Raw genomic sequence first — 16,316 nt, 5'->3', positions numbered from 1 at the left:
AATTAAGTGAATAAATTTGGAATGGGTTGAATCGGTTGAAAAATGTAGAAATGAGAAGGGAAAAAGGAATTGGGTGTGAATTTCAAAATAAAAGATGTGAAGTTTTTGGTAAGTGGGAAGTTGTGGAATAGGTAGAAAAATGATGAACAGTTGAAAGTTGGAATGGGTTGAATCGGTTGAAAAATGTAGAAATGAGAAGGGAAAAAGGAATTGGGTGGGAATTTCAAAATAAAAGATGTGAAGTTTTTGGGACGTGGGAAGTTGTGGAATAGGTAGAAAAATGATGAACAGTTGAAAGTTGGAATGGGTTGAATCGGTTGAAAAATGTAGAAATGAGAAGGAGAAAAGGAAATATTGGAGAATTGGGTGTGAATTTCAAAATAAAAGATGTGAAGGTTTTGGTAAGTGGGAAGTTGTGGAATAGGTAGAAAAATGATGAACAGTTGAAAGTTGGAATGGGTTGAATCGGTTGAAAAATGTAGAAATGAGAAGGGAAAAGGAATTGGGTGTGAATTTCAAAATAAAAGATGTGAAGCTTTTGGTAAGTGGGAAGTTGTGGAATCAGTAGAAAAATAATGAACAGTTGAAAGTTGGAATGGGTTGAATCGGTTGAAAAATGTAGAAATTAGAGTAGAAAAACGAAATTTTAGAGAATTTTGGTTGAATTTCAAAATAAAAGATGTGAAGTTTTTGGTAAGTGGGACGTTGTGGAATAGGTAGGCAAAAGATGAACAGTTGAAAGTTGGAACGAGTTGAATCGGTTGAAAAATGTAGAAGTTAGAGGTGAAAAACGAAATTTTGTGAAAATTTGTCGGAATTTTTAACGTGAAAACGAGAAATTTTCGAATTTGGGAATTTTGGGAATGTCGAGAATCCTTCCGAATGTGATTAGAATGTGCTGAATGATGTGAATTTCAAATTGGAACGACGTAAATGTGAAATGTCGAATGTGCCATTGAGAATGAATGGGGAAAAATTTGTCGGAATTTGGGGAATTTTGCGGAAACGGAAAATTTTCGGAACGAGAAAAATGGAAGCGCTCATCGCGTGAATATTTGGAATACGTGAAAAGTGGAATGGAGTGAATCGGATGAATTATGCGGAAGATGAAACTGGACAAAAAAGTGTGGAGAATAAAAGAGAATAATAATAATAACTAGAATTTTGCAATTTCTGGAGAAATTGCGTGTGAAGGCGAAATGTATGAATAACTTTTTCGGGGAATGCTGCCGAACGATGTTGAAACGTGTTGAATTACTTGAGAAATGTAGAATATTTGGAGAATTTGTGGTGAATTTCAAAATCGAAAGTTTGGAATATTTGGTAAGTGGGAAGTTGTGGAATAGGTAGGCAAAAGATGAACAGTTGAAAGTTGGAATGGGTTGAATCGGTTGAAAAATGTAGAAATTAGAGTAGAAAAACGAAATTTTGGAGAATTTGGTTGAATTTCGAATTTGGAATTTTTGGTAAGTGGGAAGTTGTGGAATAGGTAGGCAAAAGATGTACAGTTGAAAGTTGGAACGAGTTGAATCAGTTAAAAAATGTAGAAGTTAGAGCAAATGTTGAATCCCCATAGAGAATGAATGGGAAAAAAAAAAAAACAATTGCGCCAAAATCTTTCTAAATTTGGAAACAAAAAAAAAAAACGGCCTCAGGAGGTTCACTTTTGGGGTAAAAATGTTGAAACGGGTTAAATCAGAAAAAAAACGAAAAAGTTAGCGCAAATGTAGCTATTTGGGCCACTCAGTGTTGAAATAAGGTCACTTCCGGTTTGATTTGGGTCACTTCCGGTCTAGTTTGGGTCACTTCCGGTTTATTTGGGTCACTTCCGGTTTAAAACTGGTCACTTCCGGTTAAGCTGAGGTCACTTCCGGTTTATTTGGGGTCATTTCCGGTCTAAAAAGGTCACTTCCGGTTCATTTGGGGTCACTTCCGGTTTGATTTGGGGTCACTTCCGGTTTACCAGAGGCCACTTCCGGTCTATTTGGGGTCACTTCCGGTCTATTTGGGGCCACTTCCGGTTTATTTGGGTCACTTCCGGTTTAATTTGGGTCACTTCCGGTTCGTCTGAGGTCACTTCCGGTTTATTAGGGGTCATTTCCGGTCTAAAAAGGTCACTTCCGGTACATTTGGGGTCACTTCCGGTTTGATTTGGGGTCACTTCCGGTTTACCTGAGGTCACTTCCGGTCTATTTGGGGTCACTTTCGGTTTGATTTGGGGCACTTCCGGTTCATTCTGGGTTCATTGGTGGCACTTCAGGGTCATCCAAGATGGCCGCCACACTGGAATTGGGGGTCAAGGGTTGAATTGTGTGAGCATAGTGGAAGTGGGGGTGAATGGGAGTGAATGTGGTAAGCATAAGATGAGTAAAGGGAATAAATGTGGAATGGGTTGAATCGGTCGAAAAATGTAGAAATTAGAGTGGAAAAACGAAATTTTGGAGAATTTGGTTGAATTTCAAATGTGAAAGTTCGGAATTTTTGGTAAGTGGGAAGTTGTGGAATAGGTAGGCAAAAGATGAACAGTTGAAAGTTGGAATGGGTTGAATCGGTTGAAAAATGTAGAAATTAGAGTGGAAAAACTGAATTTTGGAGAATTTTGGTTGAATTTCAAATTTGAAAATTTGGAATTTTTGGTAAGTGGGAAGTTGTGGAATAGGTAGGCAAAAGATGAACAGTTGAAAGTTGGAATGGGTTGAATCGGTTGAAAAATGTAGAAATTAGAGTAGAAAAACAGAATTTGAGAGAATTTTGGTTGAATTTCAAATTTGAAAATTTGGAATTTTTGGTAAGTGGGAAGTTGTGGAATAGGTAGGCAAAAGATGAACAGTTGAAAGTTGGAATGGGTTGAATCGGTTGAAAAATGTAGAAGTTAGAGGTGAAAAACGAAATTTTGTGAAATGTCGAATGTGCCATTAAGAATGGATGGGGAAAAATTTGTCGGAATTTTGGGAATTTTGCGGAATCGGAAAATTTTCGGAACGAGAAAAATGGAAGCGCTCATCGCGTGAATATTTGGAATACGTGGAAAGTGGAATGGAGTGAATCGGATGAATTATGTGGAAGATGAAAGTGGACAAAAAAGTGTGGAGAATAAAAGAGAATAATAATAATAATAATAATAGAGAATGGTGTAGAATAACATATGTGTGAAGGCCTTCGCCTTCACACAATAATAATAGAGAATGGTGTAGAATAACATATGTGTGAAGGCCTTCGCCTTCACACAATAATAGAGAATGGTGTAGAATAACATATGTGTGAAGGCCTTCGCCTTCACACAATAAATATATACACTACCGTTCAAAAGTTTGGGGTCACCCAAACAATTTTGTGACCCCAAACCTTTGAACGGTAGTGTACATACATACATACATACATACATACATACTAGGGGTGTAAATCGCGGGTTTTGTCACGATACGATATCATATCGATACAAAGAAACACGATACGATATTTGCCGATATCTTAAAGCTTGCTGTGATTCATTCACGATACATCACGATATAGTGCTCTACGATCGATATATATATTTTTTTTTAATAGAAAATATAGAACAATATCCTGATTTATAACAACTCATACGCAAAATCAACAAGGTACTGCAAACTCTTTATTTAGGAAATTACAAGAGTATTGTAGTATACAAAGTGCTTATTTTAACACTGAACTTTGATGTCGTGTTGTTTCTTTAAATGTGCGGCGAGATTTGTGCTCCCTGAATATTTGATCACCGCATGGCAGGATTTACAAACTGCACGTGTCTTGTCCGTTGAGCCATCTTTTCTTTGGAATCCAAAGTGCTTCCAAACGAATGACTTGAAGCCTAAAGGGGAGAAAATTTCCTCGTCTTTTTGGACACTAGCCATAGCACCAGCCCAGGAGCCGCGTACTAGTTGTCGACTCCCCTTTCACGTGCCTGCTCTGCTCACAACACAACACAACACGCCGCCGCGCCACTGCTCCCGGAAAGAGGAAGCAAGCAACAATGAACTGGATTTCAAAATAAAGTCGCGTCTAATGTCCAAGGTCAAACACGGCGATATAAATCGATGTTTACGTTTAGCATCGATGCCAATAAATCGTCGAGCATTATATCGATTAATCGATGTGTATCGATGAATCGTTACACCCCTAATACATACATACATACATACATACATACTAGGGGTGTAAATCGCGGGTTTCGTCACGATACGATATAATATCGATATAAAGAACTACGATACGATATTTGCCGATATCTTAAAGCCTGCTGCGATTCATTCACGATATATCGCGATATAGTGCTCTACGATCGATTTTTTTTTTTTTTTAAATAAAAAATATAGAACAATATCCTGATTTATAACAATTCATACGCAAAATCAACAAGGTACTGCAAACTCTTTATTTAGGAAATTACAAGAGTATTGTAGTATACAAATAACACTGAGCTTTGATGTCGTGTTTTTTCTTTAAATGTGCGGCGAGATTTGTGCTCCCTGAATATTTGATCACCGCGTGGCAGGATTTACAAACTGCACGTGTCTTGTCCGTTGAGCCATCTTTTCTTTGGAATCCATAGTGCTTCCAAACGAATGACTTGAAGCCTAAAGGGGAGCAAATTTCCTCGTCTCTTTGGACACTAGCCATAGCACCAGCCCAGGAGCCGCGTACTAGTTGTCGCCTCCCCCTTTCACGTGCGTGCTCTCCTCACAACACAACAACGCCGGGCGCACTGCTCCCGGAGAGAGGAAGCAAGCAACAATGAACTGGATTTCAAAATAAAGTCGCGTCTAATGTCCGAGGTCAAACACGGCGATATAAATCGATGTTTACCTTTAGCATCGATGCCAATAAATCGTAGAGCATTATATCGATTAATCGATGTGTATCGATGTATCGTTACACCCCTAATACATACATACATACATGTCAAACTCAGTCTCGAGCAAGTGACATCTTAAAAAAAATATAGACCTTCAATCATATGGCAATATGTGATAGTGTTTTGTTTTGAAACCACAATCAGTGTGGAGATGGTTTGCAACTTCCAAATGCAAGTCATTTATCCTTTAACTGTTGAGGATGGAGAATGTGTGCGCCTATCTCGTATTAGTAGTTTTATGAGAGGAAAAGTGCAGTGCTGGTAATAAGAGGATACTGATGGACTGTAGCTCAGTGAAACGTACCTTTTCGCTCTGGATTCCAGTGAGTCTGTGGAACCTCTGTGCGAGAAGCTCTCTCCAGCCTGCTCCCAGCTCAGCAGAGGCCTGCTGTCGTTCTCCATGATTCCTGAGACAATCAAGTCCTGATAACTACCATCACCTGACTGGGATGAAGATGTCATAAAGTTAACAACCGACCACAAGGCATTATGGCATAAAATATCACAGACGAACAAAAACACATTTGTGCAGTAGAATAAGGAACCGCAGTTTTCTGTTGCATTCTAAACCCCCTCCCCCGTTTGATTTCTATAACTTCAGTCACAGAAAATAATTTAGGGAGTTCAAAACAACACACTAAAGCAGGATACTGATTAGTTAAATAACTAAACCCAACTAAAATTTACCAGTGGCACCACAACAAGACACAATAGCACGTCATCTCTTTATTCGCTAAATTGCTGTGCAACTTTTGCAAATTATAAAAACGTTATACAATAGATCCAAGTTGCTCACAAATAAACCAGCACCATGACGTTATGCTCACCTCACAAGTGGTGTGAATCCCTCTAATAAATGATAAATTGATACATAGTTTGAGAGTGGAAGTATTCGATTCAACACACTCTCATCCTAACAGTCAAAACAAATTTTCCGAATGATCGTTAGCTAGTGTCGGGAACACAGGACAGTCACCACGTGACAATGGAAAAATGTATTGTCTCTCACTTTGATTGCTTAAAATTAAATTTAAACATATAGTGTGTTTTGTGTCTGAGACGAGCTAAAGCATTTAAAATAAAAGTACAGTACTAAAGAAGAGGTCTTCGAGGGACACGAAACACAAAATATGTTCATGCTTGTCGGTTATGTTTAAAAAATATATATAAAAAACCTACCGATGTTTACAATGATGACATCCTTCCCGGGTATCTTCAGTTTGTCTCAATTTAACTGTTAGACTGTGGCAGCCCTGACTAACTACAGTACAGTAAACGAGTGAGTACACAGTCTTAGAAAGTACAAATATGCTTCCTACATGTGTGTGTATGTCCTTCGTCCTCCATCCATCTACTGCTTATGATCGTTATTTTTTTTCCCTTCGTCTTGTATCGCTGTTCTCCTTCTTCTTCTGCTTCTTCCTCTTTGGTGTTTAACAGCGGCTGTTGCGTTGCATTGTCGCCACCCTACGACTCGTTTGCGCTCATCACTACATTTCCTTTCCAATCCTCCGGTTTGCAAATTCTTGCTTTAAATCCTTTCCGATTTGAGATACGTGGTACTTCATTCTCTCTCTTTCCAATTATACTACACCAAAATGCGTTTTAGTTTTTGTCAAGGTAATGTTTTGCGCGTCTAAGGCGTTTTGCATTGTTTGTCGGCATTAAGCCAAACAGACTGTCATAAGGCAAAGCCGCAGGGTGAGAATCCCTGAGCTAAAACTATAGAAAAGGGATGGTCGGAAATTTGAGATTTTGTTTATGAGAAATCGTGAGTGTTGATTCAAATAATTACACCTAGTTTGTTTGAATGTGCAGCACATCGTATAGGATGACACAAAAGCAATCTAAGCACAGGATACTTTTGGAAAAAGTTTTATTGAAGAAAAAAATAGTTAAACCAATAAAAATATGTAGCTTTTTTCCACATTTGTTTTGTTTTCCCAACTCAAAGAACAATGATAAGACGAATTTAATGTTTCCTATATTTTGCTACATTAAACCATACTTCAACACATAACCATCTAAATAATAGAGAACATTAAAAAATATAAACAGAAAAAATACAAGATTGTCTGTCTTCTAGGCTGCAGGCACAAAGGCTATGCAACTGTTACGTAGACATGTCATTGTTTTCAACATTTAACCTTACGGCCGACAAACGTCCAACTTCCAACTGATCTTTTCAAATACAAATGTTTGGGATGTGGATGTGACTATTTGGAAACAGCAGTGAGACATCAAATTATTTTTTTCTAGTCTGATAGCTCCTCTTGGCATGCATTTAGCTTGGGTCCAAATAAGCACCTTTATATATGTAACATAGCACCATTTTTTCCCCCATATAATTTTTCTTTTATACTAGGACCCAACCAATGGCATGCATACACTCTAAAATTTTGCTGTTTCAGTTACCATTTCTAAACATAGCTTTATTTCAAACATTACAAGGCAAGTAATGATTACTGATAAAGTACCTTACATAGAGTTGATGAACTAGTACAGTACAAAACTAGTTAGATTTTTTTTATGTCATACTCTAAAGGACAACAGGTCACACTGATATATGTAACAATTACCTAAAATGTACACAGCTTACCATGTTATTCAGGTCATTTGACTTTCAAACAAAACCCCAACTTATCTCTTAAGTTATTTACTCCAGAACTGCAGAGAGAGCAAATTGAAACAGCAAACTATCACTTCTTCAGTACACAAACATTCACATGACAAGCACAAATACATTTACACTTTGTCACCTTTTTTGTGTAATTTGTTAGACGATCATTTTCATCCAAAAATACCATGGTCATGTCCAAATTCATAGAAATAACACAATCAGAACAATATACCTCAGTGGACTTCATTGTTCCCAACTAAAAAAAACACACACATTGAAAATCAATTATACAGTCGCATTGTGAAGGTACTTTAAGGCATTGGGGTTGGAAACATCTTTGTTATAAGTCCAGATTTTCCTTTGTGTTATTCATCACTGTCTGAAAATCTTGTGACCATAATGCCAACAGGAATCTTGATACCTTAAGAATGATCTCTGTCCCTTCTGGCCTTAACCAAACACAAATTTTGAGTCCTTTGCATCACTCATCTTCTCTAGCATTCGTGATGTCACTGACACCTATTCTATATGTTCATTGCACCCTTAAGTATAGTCATTAGTGTTAAAACAAAATATTTCAAGTTTTCACACCTATATAAATGAACAGTGATTGTTATTATCACTCATTTAGTGTAAACACAACTAAACAAAACTGTCAAGTACTGAATAAACACAGTAGGAGACAGAAGAAGCTGTCATTTGGGATGAATCATCTCTAACAGGACCATATTTAGACATTTTATGCAACGCATATTCATAGTGTGTCACACATTTATTAGTAGTCTGCTCTTTTTGTATGCATTTGTTACTTATTTGCGCTCAGCCATCAAAGTTGTGAATACTTTGATGGCAGCTGAACACATTCTTTAATACACTTGATTGTTATACAGTATAAGCTCTGAGGTTTTGGTTTTTCTTGAGCCAAATAGTAAAAGGAAAACCCAAATAAATCAGACTGCTTACGGCATGCTTTGGAAGTAGCTGTGTCGCTTTTCTTTTTTTTTTTTAATGGAAGCAGCACATGCAGTGCCATTTCCAAAGACGAATAAGCTTATGGTTTCGGACACCATTCAACATGCTCATCGGTAAAAATGTAATGTTGTCCTTTGAAGTCTTGAGGTAGTCCACATTGATTTACATATGTGGTGCTTTCCAACACTTGGAAGATGTGTGTTACAAGCACGAACCGCGTAAAACAAAGAATTAACCCTGTCTCCTCCCTCTAAAGACAAAGACAACAAAACATTCAAAAGGCAGCAGTATTTTGCCAAGTAACAATGCAGACACTTTTAATTCATAATGATTACTAAGTTACCTTAGTTGACCAGTTCACAAATATAATTATTATATTTTGATTCTTTTTTTATTATGACATCTAATAATAAGAAATAGTATTAATGAATGTAAAGTCACATTATCTGCTGCTTTAATATACTATGTCTTCCAAATGGACTTCTACTCTTATTTAATTTACACAAAATGGGGGAATTCTATTGAGTCAAATTAGAATACAGTTGTTTTAAAGAGCAGCTCATCAGAGTCTTACAGTTTTAGATCCATGGTTGGCAAGACATGAATAGAAGTAGTTCCACTAGATTAACTGATTACAAAACAGTAGAACACAAAAAGTGCAACTTTCATTTAAAGTGCTTTTTTAAAGCATATCTGTAATTCAAGCAACAGATTCCAGGGCAATTTTCAAGAAATTCATGTACTAGTCACTAGAAAATGAACACAAATCTTTGCATTAATTATTGGCAAAAAATCGGCATGTTTTACAACTTGCCTCAGAACCAAATTCACTAAATTCAACTACCGTATTTTCCGCCCTATAAGGCGCACCTAAAAACCTAAATTTTTATCAAAAGTCAACAGTGCGCCTTATAGTCCGGTGCGCCTTATATATGGATCAAGTGATGAATTTGTTGATCCATACTGGTTGTACACAGTGCTCTGCCAAAATGTTTTAGTACGTTTTAGTACGACTAGTAAATTACAAGGTCGCATCGCTTCCCAGCATTACGGTAACTGTAGTCAGGGGGCGTCGCCGAATAGCTGTTGTACCCGCGAGGCTATTTCATTTCAAAATAGGCTGCTCCGTTAATGTTTCGAGTAAATCTACGGATCGATATGGAAGGGAAACATAGGTAAGTAGTACCAATGCGTTAGATCGAACTTTAGTCAGTTCTGATCATTTTATAGGAGCTCGTTTGAGAGACGCGATTGTTTACACTTTGCTGAGGCTCATGGGAGATTGCGAGCTGAGGGTCATAGAAAATTGCGGATGGCTAATGCTATAACGATAGCTGCTATACGCGCGAGGCTATTTCATGTCAAAATAGGCCGCTCTGTTCATGTTTCGAGTAAATCTACGGATCGATATGGAAGGGAAACATAGGTAAGTAGTACCAATGCGTTAGATCGAACTTTAGTCAGTTCTGATCATTTTATAGGAGCTCGTTTGAGAGACGCGATTGTTTACACTTTGCTGAGGCTCATGGGAGATTGCGAGCTGAGGGTCATGGGTTTTTGCGGATGGCTAATGCTATAACGATAGCTGCTATACGTGCGAGGCTATTTCATGTCAAAATAGGCTGCTCTGTTAATGTTTCGAGTAAATCTACGGATCGATATGGAAGGGAAACATAGGTAAGTAGTACCAATGCGATAGATCGAACTTTAGTCAGTTCTGATCATTTTATCGGAGCTCGTTTGAGAGACGCGATTGTTTACACTATGCGGAGGCTCATGGGAGATTGCGAGCTGAGGGTCATGTTTTTTTGCGGATGGCTAATGCTATAACGATAGCTGCTATACGCGCGAGGCTATTTCATGTCAAAATAGGCTGCTCTGTTCATGTTTCGAGTAAAGCTACGGATCGATATGGAAGGGAAACATAGGTAAGTAGTACCAATGCGTTAGATCGAAATTTAGTCAGTTCTGATCATTTTATAGGAGCTCGTTTGAGAGACGCAATTGTTTACACTTTGCTGAGGCTGATGGGTGATTGCGAGCTGAGGGTCATGGGTTATTGCAGATGGCTAATGCTATAACGATAGCTGCTATACGCGCGAGGCTATTTCATGTCAAAATAGGCTGCTCTGTTCATGTTTCGAGTAAATCTACGGATCGATATGGAAGGGAAACATAGGTAAGTAGTACCAATGCGTTAGATTGAACTTTAGTCAGTTCCAATCGTTTTATAGGACATCGTTTTAGAAACGCAATTGTTTACAGAGGGCTCGTTGGTTATTGGCTAGTGGGTGCATACCGCAACCCTAGTCAACCTCAGTTTGTTGCAGTAAAGCTTCTATTTTATGCGCCTTATAGGCCTTATATATGGACAAAGTTTTAAAATGGGCCGTTCATTGAAGGTGCGCCTTATACCCCGGTGCGCCTAATAGGGCGGAAAATACGGTAATTTGTTAATGGAATAAGTAAATTGCAATCTGTATTTTTCTATGACATTGTGCTTAGAGTTTCACTTTCTATAGTTCCACTTGTATGAAAATAAATAAATGTATCATATAATCCTTCACCAAAATGTTCTTCACACTCTTAAAAGACAGCACAACAAACACAACAAACCCATTCAACTGTGCTTACACCAATCGGGACTAACTGTAACAAATAACCCAACTTTTAAAGCTATTCTTGACAACTGACTATATTATTCTTCCACCAGATCAGGTTATTTCCTCGCTTCACCGAAATGCAAAATACGAACGTCAAGAAAACGGAAGATGGCCTAGCTAAAAAATGATGTCTGAATACTTTCTGCTCAGATACGTATCAGAGAACATCAAAATACACTGGACAAACGATTTTTTGAAATTTGTAAAAAAATGCTCAAACAAGTATTCTACACTTGACGATTTACTCTTATTTTTGCTAACGTTTCAAACTTGGCTAGGGTCTGTGTGAGTATAATTACCGTTGCAATGGTGCTTACACACTTAAAATTGCTGCGTCTAAAGTAATCCAGTTTGGGTAAAATGGCTAACCCAGCATTGAGTCCGAAAGGTGCCAAGCCATTGTTTCGTTATTCATTTTATTTGATTCAAGGGGTGATTTCATACAGCATGTAGGATTAAAATTTTCACCCAAAGGGATAAAAACTACCCATGCTGATGCATTCAAGCTACCAATTAATGGGATACCAATTTTCATTAAATAAATAAAATACATAAAAAAATGGACAGACCATTTTCTGTGTTGCTTTTTTTGCAGTCATTTTAGTTTGTGCGAAACGATCCAGAAAGGTCAAATTGATTATAGTAAGTCATCCATTTTTGACCCACATTTATTTATCAAATTGTTTTAATAGCGTACCAACATTTTCTGAGCGGAAGACGCAACTTTCACCTATCAGGAGTCACCACAGCAAATCACTTTCATTACACTTTTAAACTGCTGGGTCATAAAGTCATAACTCAAATGAAAAACATAATCCAATGCTGGGTCCAAAGAAGACAGAGCCTATGCTGGCTTTTTATACGCAACGCAGTGGGTTGAGGATTCATTTTGTCTTGATATATGCTTTGTTGTATGTATTACAACCTTTGATCAGTTAGTAAACTAAAGAATTAGTAAAATACTGCTGATAACGATTTACTGGTCCATATTAGCATATGGGAGGTTTAATCCAAATAAATAAATCAGCGTTAGGCCCACTGTCTTTAGTTATGACTTCCATTCAGCTCATATATATATATATATATATATATATATATATATATATATATATATATATATATATATATATATAGACATACATATATATATATACATATATACATACATACTATATATATACATACTATATATATATGTAAAATATGGAGAGAGAGAGCGAATGAGAGAGAGAGAGAGAGAAAGAGAGAGAGAGAGAAAGAGAGATACCAACAACATAGCCCCATTAAACATAGAACTTTACATTTCGAAGGTATATAGCCCCCACGGTAGCAGGAGATTGAGCCCTTTCTATGCTCTCACTTTGTTTATCCAACCAGTATGCGCTCAATGAGTCAATGAGTATGAGCTCAATGAGAATTTTACCTTCACTTGTGTTCTTATCATGTTCACACTATTGACCTGAGCTATCCTCTACGTAGCAACTTAATACAGAAATCAGAAGAGGGGGTGAAAAATCTATAGCACCATGTATTTATATTCATATTTCAAGTATTTTTAAATTGGATTTCCTTTTTATAAACATTCAGCTGAGACTGAAAGGTTGTGGGTTCGAATCCTGCTTGGCACTCAGCATGAAGGAATGGAATTGGGGGGTTAGATCACCAAATGATTCCCGAGCGCGGCACCGCTGCTGCTCACTGCTCCCCTCTCCCCCAGGGGATGGATCAAAATCACACGAGGATGGGTTAAATGCAGAGGACAAATTTCACCACACCCAGATGCGTGTGTGACGATCATTGGGACTTTAACTTTAAAAACATGAAATGAGGAGATTACCCTTCTGTAATTTTCTTCCTGTAAATGTTGTAAAGTGTCAAAGTCTTGTTTGGGTATGTGGGAAATGAAATGTAATTGTCCTTCCGTTTTGAGAATCCAAAACAATTTTGAAGGCATTGTTGATTTGAAGACTAGTTGAGGAATCTGTCCAGGAAAATACAGAAAACATAAAATGTATGTAATTCAAACCTTCTAATGATTTGGTCCATTTGTAATATTTTTATATTTATCTAATTTCTCAAGGACTACTGTCCTTGTGGCTTCTAAACTGGAGATTAGATGATCATTGTATCATAAAGTACTTCACAAAAGTAGCACATAATAAAATCAGAAAAGGTGCAACTTTGAAACATAGATACACAGAAACATGGCATTTTTGTTCATTTTGATTTTTGTGTGACAATTGTACGTGCTGCAGCAAAAAAAAAGGTTTGAAGAAATGATAAAGAAATTATTTTGTGTAACGTGTTCCCTACCACTGCAAAGCCAGTTAGCGCTGCCTCTTAGCAAAATGATTGTCTGTAATAAAATAATGTAAGCATGACATTTTTGTTTTTGATAAATCAGACAGAATGTGAAAAAAATAATACTCCTGTATTATATACATGTTCATGATAATTGGACATTTTTAGGAATTACCCACAGATGAACCAAGTACTATAGAATGCAACAAGATGAAGATCCCTAGTTTAGGCAACAGAATCATTTCACTCATTGTAGTTGCAGCCACTAGCTTTGTTAGCTTTGATACAAAATATGCTGCAACTTTTATCTACAGTAAACAAATCCCCAAAGCTCACCAAAGATCAGTTTTAAATTGCAATGATTTGACTGTATTCACTTGATCATGAAAAAAACAAACAAGTTAAACTGTTTTAGTCTTGTTGATGTTAAAATATTCTAATGGTACGGGATAAGATTTCTTTGATGGTTTACTGTGTATCCCTTGTTCACTCCCTTAAAGCTGCAGTGTTAAAAATTGGACTGATCCAAGAAGTTGAGTCCCAAACTTTCAGTTGTTTTGCAAAAACGAGAACCAAATTTGTCGGTTTGTTTTGTGCAAAACAACTTTGCCACTTTTTAACCCAAATTGGGTTGCTTTTAACTCAGCATTATTAAGGGTTGATTAAAAGCGTGGTAAAAAACATCTTTGTGAAAAGACTTCTAAATAATATCAAGTATAACATAATTAGCTACACTGGGGGTAAAATATAAGTTAGACCAATCATAGTTTTATAGTTAGTGTTCTGATTCATTCAGATAAACATATTTGAGAGAGATACAGTAAATCTCAAAGTGCTTATGTTTGATTGCAGGATACATTTGTACGTACTGCACCAGTTAGTAAGCTGTCTCTCGCTCGAATGCTGACTATTACCATGTGGCAAAAAGAAGTGAGGGGCTATGTTTTGATGTCAATCAACACCTAAGGTCTTGATTGAGAGATTGTCAGCTCCTAGGTAATGAGGTAAGCAGTTAGTGTGAAAAATGCTACATTTTCTAAACTGCAGGAAAGAAATGTGTGTGTGCGTGTATGTGTGTGCGCGCGTGCATGCGTGATAGACAAATACAGGAATATCTTTTGTACATTGCCACTGTTCCCCCATTTTATAGTTTCTTACTGCAATGTGTTTTATTATTTACAGAGTAGTAAGCTGTTAAATTTAGATGGCAAGGGTGGGGGGGATTTTAGAGGGTTTTGGGGCAGATTTGTTGGTTTTGATTTAATAGCGTGATATTTCTGATATTATAAGCGCTAAAATTCCATTACAATACATTACACAACTGGACAATTATGATATTCGGTCCTACTGCCAAGGTCGGTCAGTCCTCCTGCTCCTCGCTGTCCTGCCGAGGGTCTGTGCTCTTCTCTTTGTGACAATTAAAAATTCGCCTCATCTCCTCCTCGTACTTGATGAAATTCTCCCCGAATTTCGCCCAGGCTTTTAAAGGGACGGTGATGGTATTTCTATACGGCTGCCGCACTTCACTGATTTTTAAAAAGACGCCGTAGCGGTTGGAACCGACGTCAAAATAAAACCTCTTGTTGTCCACGCGAAAGGACACGGCCTCTGGAAGCTCGGGGATGCTTTCCTCGTGATTCCTGGTCGCGGGTCGGCCGCGCTCGTCGCACTCGTCGTCGCCGTAGTCCTCGATGAGCTGCGAGAGCGCGTCCCTGAACTCGATGAGACCCTGTGCGGGTAGCACGATAGTCTGTTCGATCCCCTGGCCGTAGTAGCCCATCGTGCCGTGCCCTTTGCTGACAGTCTGTCGTATGCGTAGGAACCTCCCTCTCTGGTTCTCCTTCAGGTCCAGAAAGTACTTTCTGTTGTCCCTCTCGATGAATTCGCTCTTGAGTACGCGGTGCGCGTGGTCCTCTGACGCCGCGGAGCCGGTGGGTGACGACGCGGGCTCCTGAACCCTTCTGCGGGGTTCGAGCGCGCGGCCCTGCTCGATGCCACTGTGCTCGTCGAGCAGTGGTGGCGGTTGGGGCGCAAGGCCCACGCGCAGTCCGATCCGGGCGTAATAGTCAATAAAGTCCCCCAGGCAGTAACGGAGCGCGGGCGCCATCGACATGGACAGAGTCAGTTTGCTTTTCCGGATGTTATCGTGGCGGCCTCTGCCGATCCACACCTCGGCGATTTTCAGGAAGCGTCCGCGCACGCTCTGCTTCACGTCCAAGTAGAAGCGTTTCTTCTGGATATCGACGCGTTTGGAGGCGAGCTCCTGAATGTCGCTGCCCTGCTGCTGGGGGCCGATCTGCACATATTGCTGAGGATAGGTGGCTCTCGGCAAAGAGTCTGACGCACTCTTACCCCTGACTCGCTCCATTCCTCTGCAACATCCATCGGCCAACATGATTTAGATTCCGCTTCTATACAGCTCAGGTGGACAACACGATTCCCCCATTCCCGAACGCCTTTATCGCAACATCTGGCGTGTAGCTTGGAAACAAGTTTCCCAGATGCCTCGAATGACCTGAAGATGGCTGCTAGTTTGGAGGCATCAGCTGATCACGTTGCAGTGTCTCGAAATTAAGGTCAAGTTCGATTATTTAGCCACTGCAACCAACCATTGCATTTTGCATCATCGATGAATTGCAGCAAGCTGATTCAGTGAGGGAGCCAGGGAAGCAGCCGACCTGGAAGGGGAGGAGGCGTGCAATCTACTACATGAACCCGATGAACCCATCCGCCCCCTCCCGTCCTGAGGATACCTCTGATACAGATTCACTGTGGGAAACATGGCGCTCTGCAACTGACATCATTTGTTTGCTCTGTAGATATATTTCTATACATATATACGTATATATATATATATGTGTGTATATATATATATGTATATATACGT

The 16,316-nt window shown here is 38.7% G+C and overlaps 2 protein-coding genes across 3 annotated transcripts in view; both read right to left on the bottom strand.

Annotated features, from left to right (window-relative positions):
* The window catches only part of slc38a9 (solute carrier family 38 member 9), a 55,379-nt gene extending 49,068 nt beyond the window's left edge, over positions 1-6,311 (bottom strand). Inside the window, exons 1-2 of one of the 2 annotated variants that reach the window (XM_061293803.1) lie at positions 6,193-6,311; positions 5,178-5,317 (exon numbers count right to left, since the gene is read on the bottom strand). In XM_061293803.1, the coding sequence (XP_061149787.1) occupies positions 5,178-5,275 (98 nt within the window). In that variant the 5' untranslated portion in view covers positions 5,276-5,317; positions 6,193-6,311. Of the gene's footprint in view, positions 1-5,177; positions 5,318-6,052 lie in introns of both variants that reach the window. The other variant, XM_061293802.1, reaches the window with a different exon arrangement.
* Positions 6,312-6,732: 421 nt separating this feature from the next.
* Positions 6,733-16,224, bottom strand: purg (purine-rich element binding protein G). Its single transcript, XM_061293637.1, has 2 exons — positions 14,778-16,224; positions 6,733-13,109 (listed from the first exon to the last, which is right to left on the bottom strand). The coding sequence occupies exon 1, from the start codon at positions 15,822-15,824 to the stop codon at positions 14,790-14,792; it is 1,035 nt and encodes a 344-aa protein (XP_061149621.1). The 5' UTR covers positions 15,825-16,224; the 3' UTR covers positions 6,733-13,109; positions 14,778-14,789.
* Positions 16,225-16,316: the final 92 nt, after the last annotated feature.

The sequence above is a fragment of the Syngnathus typhle genome, linkage group LG12 (genome assembly GCF_033458585.1).
Source record: "Syngnathus typhle isolate RoL2023-S1 ecotype Sweden linkage group LG12, RoL_Styp_1.0, whole genome shotgun sequence".
Classification (NCBI taxonomy): Eukaryota; Metazoa; Chordata; class Actinopteri; order Syngnathiformes; family Syngnathidae; genus Syngnathus; species Syngnathus typhle.
This window is presented reverse-complemented; position numbering and strand designations above follow the sequence as displayed.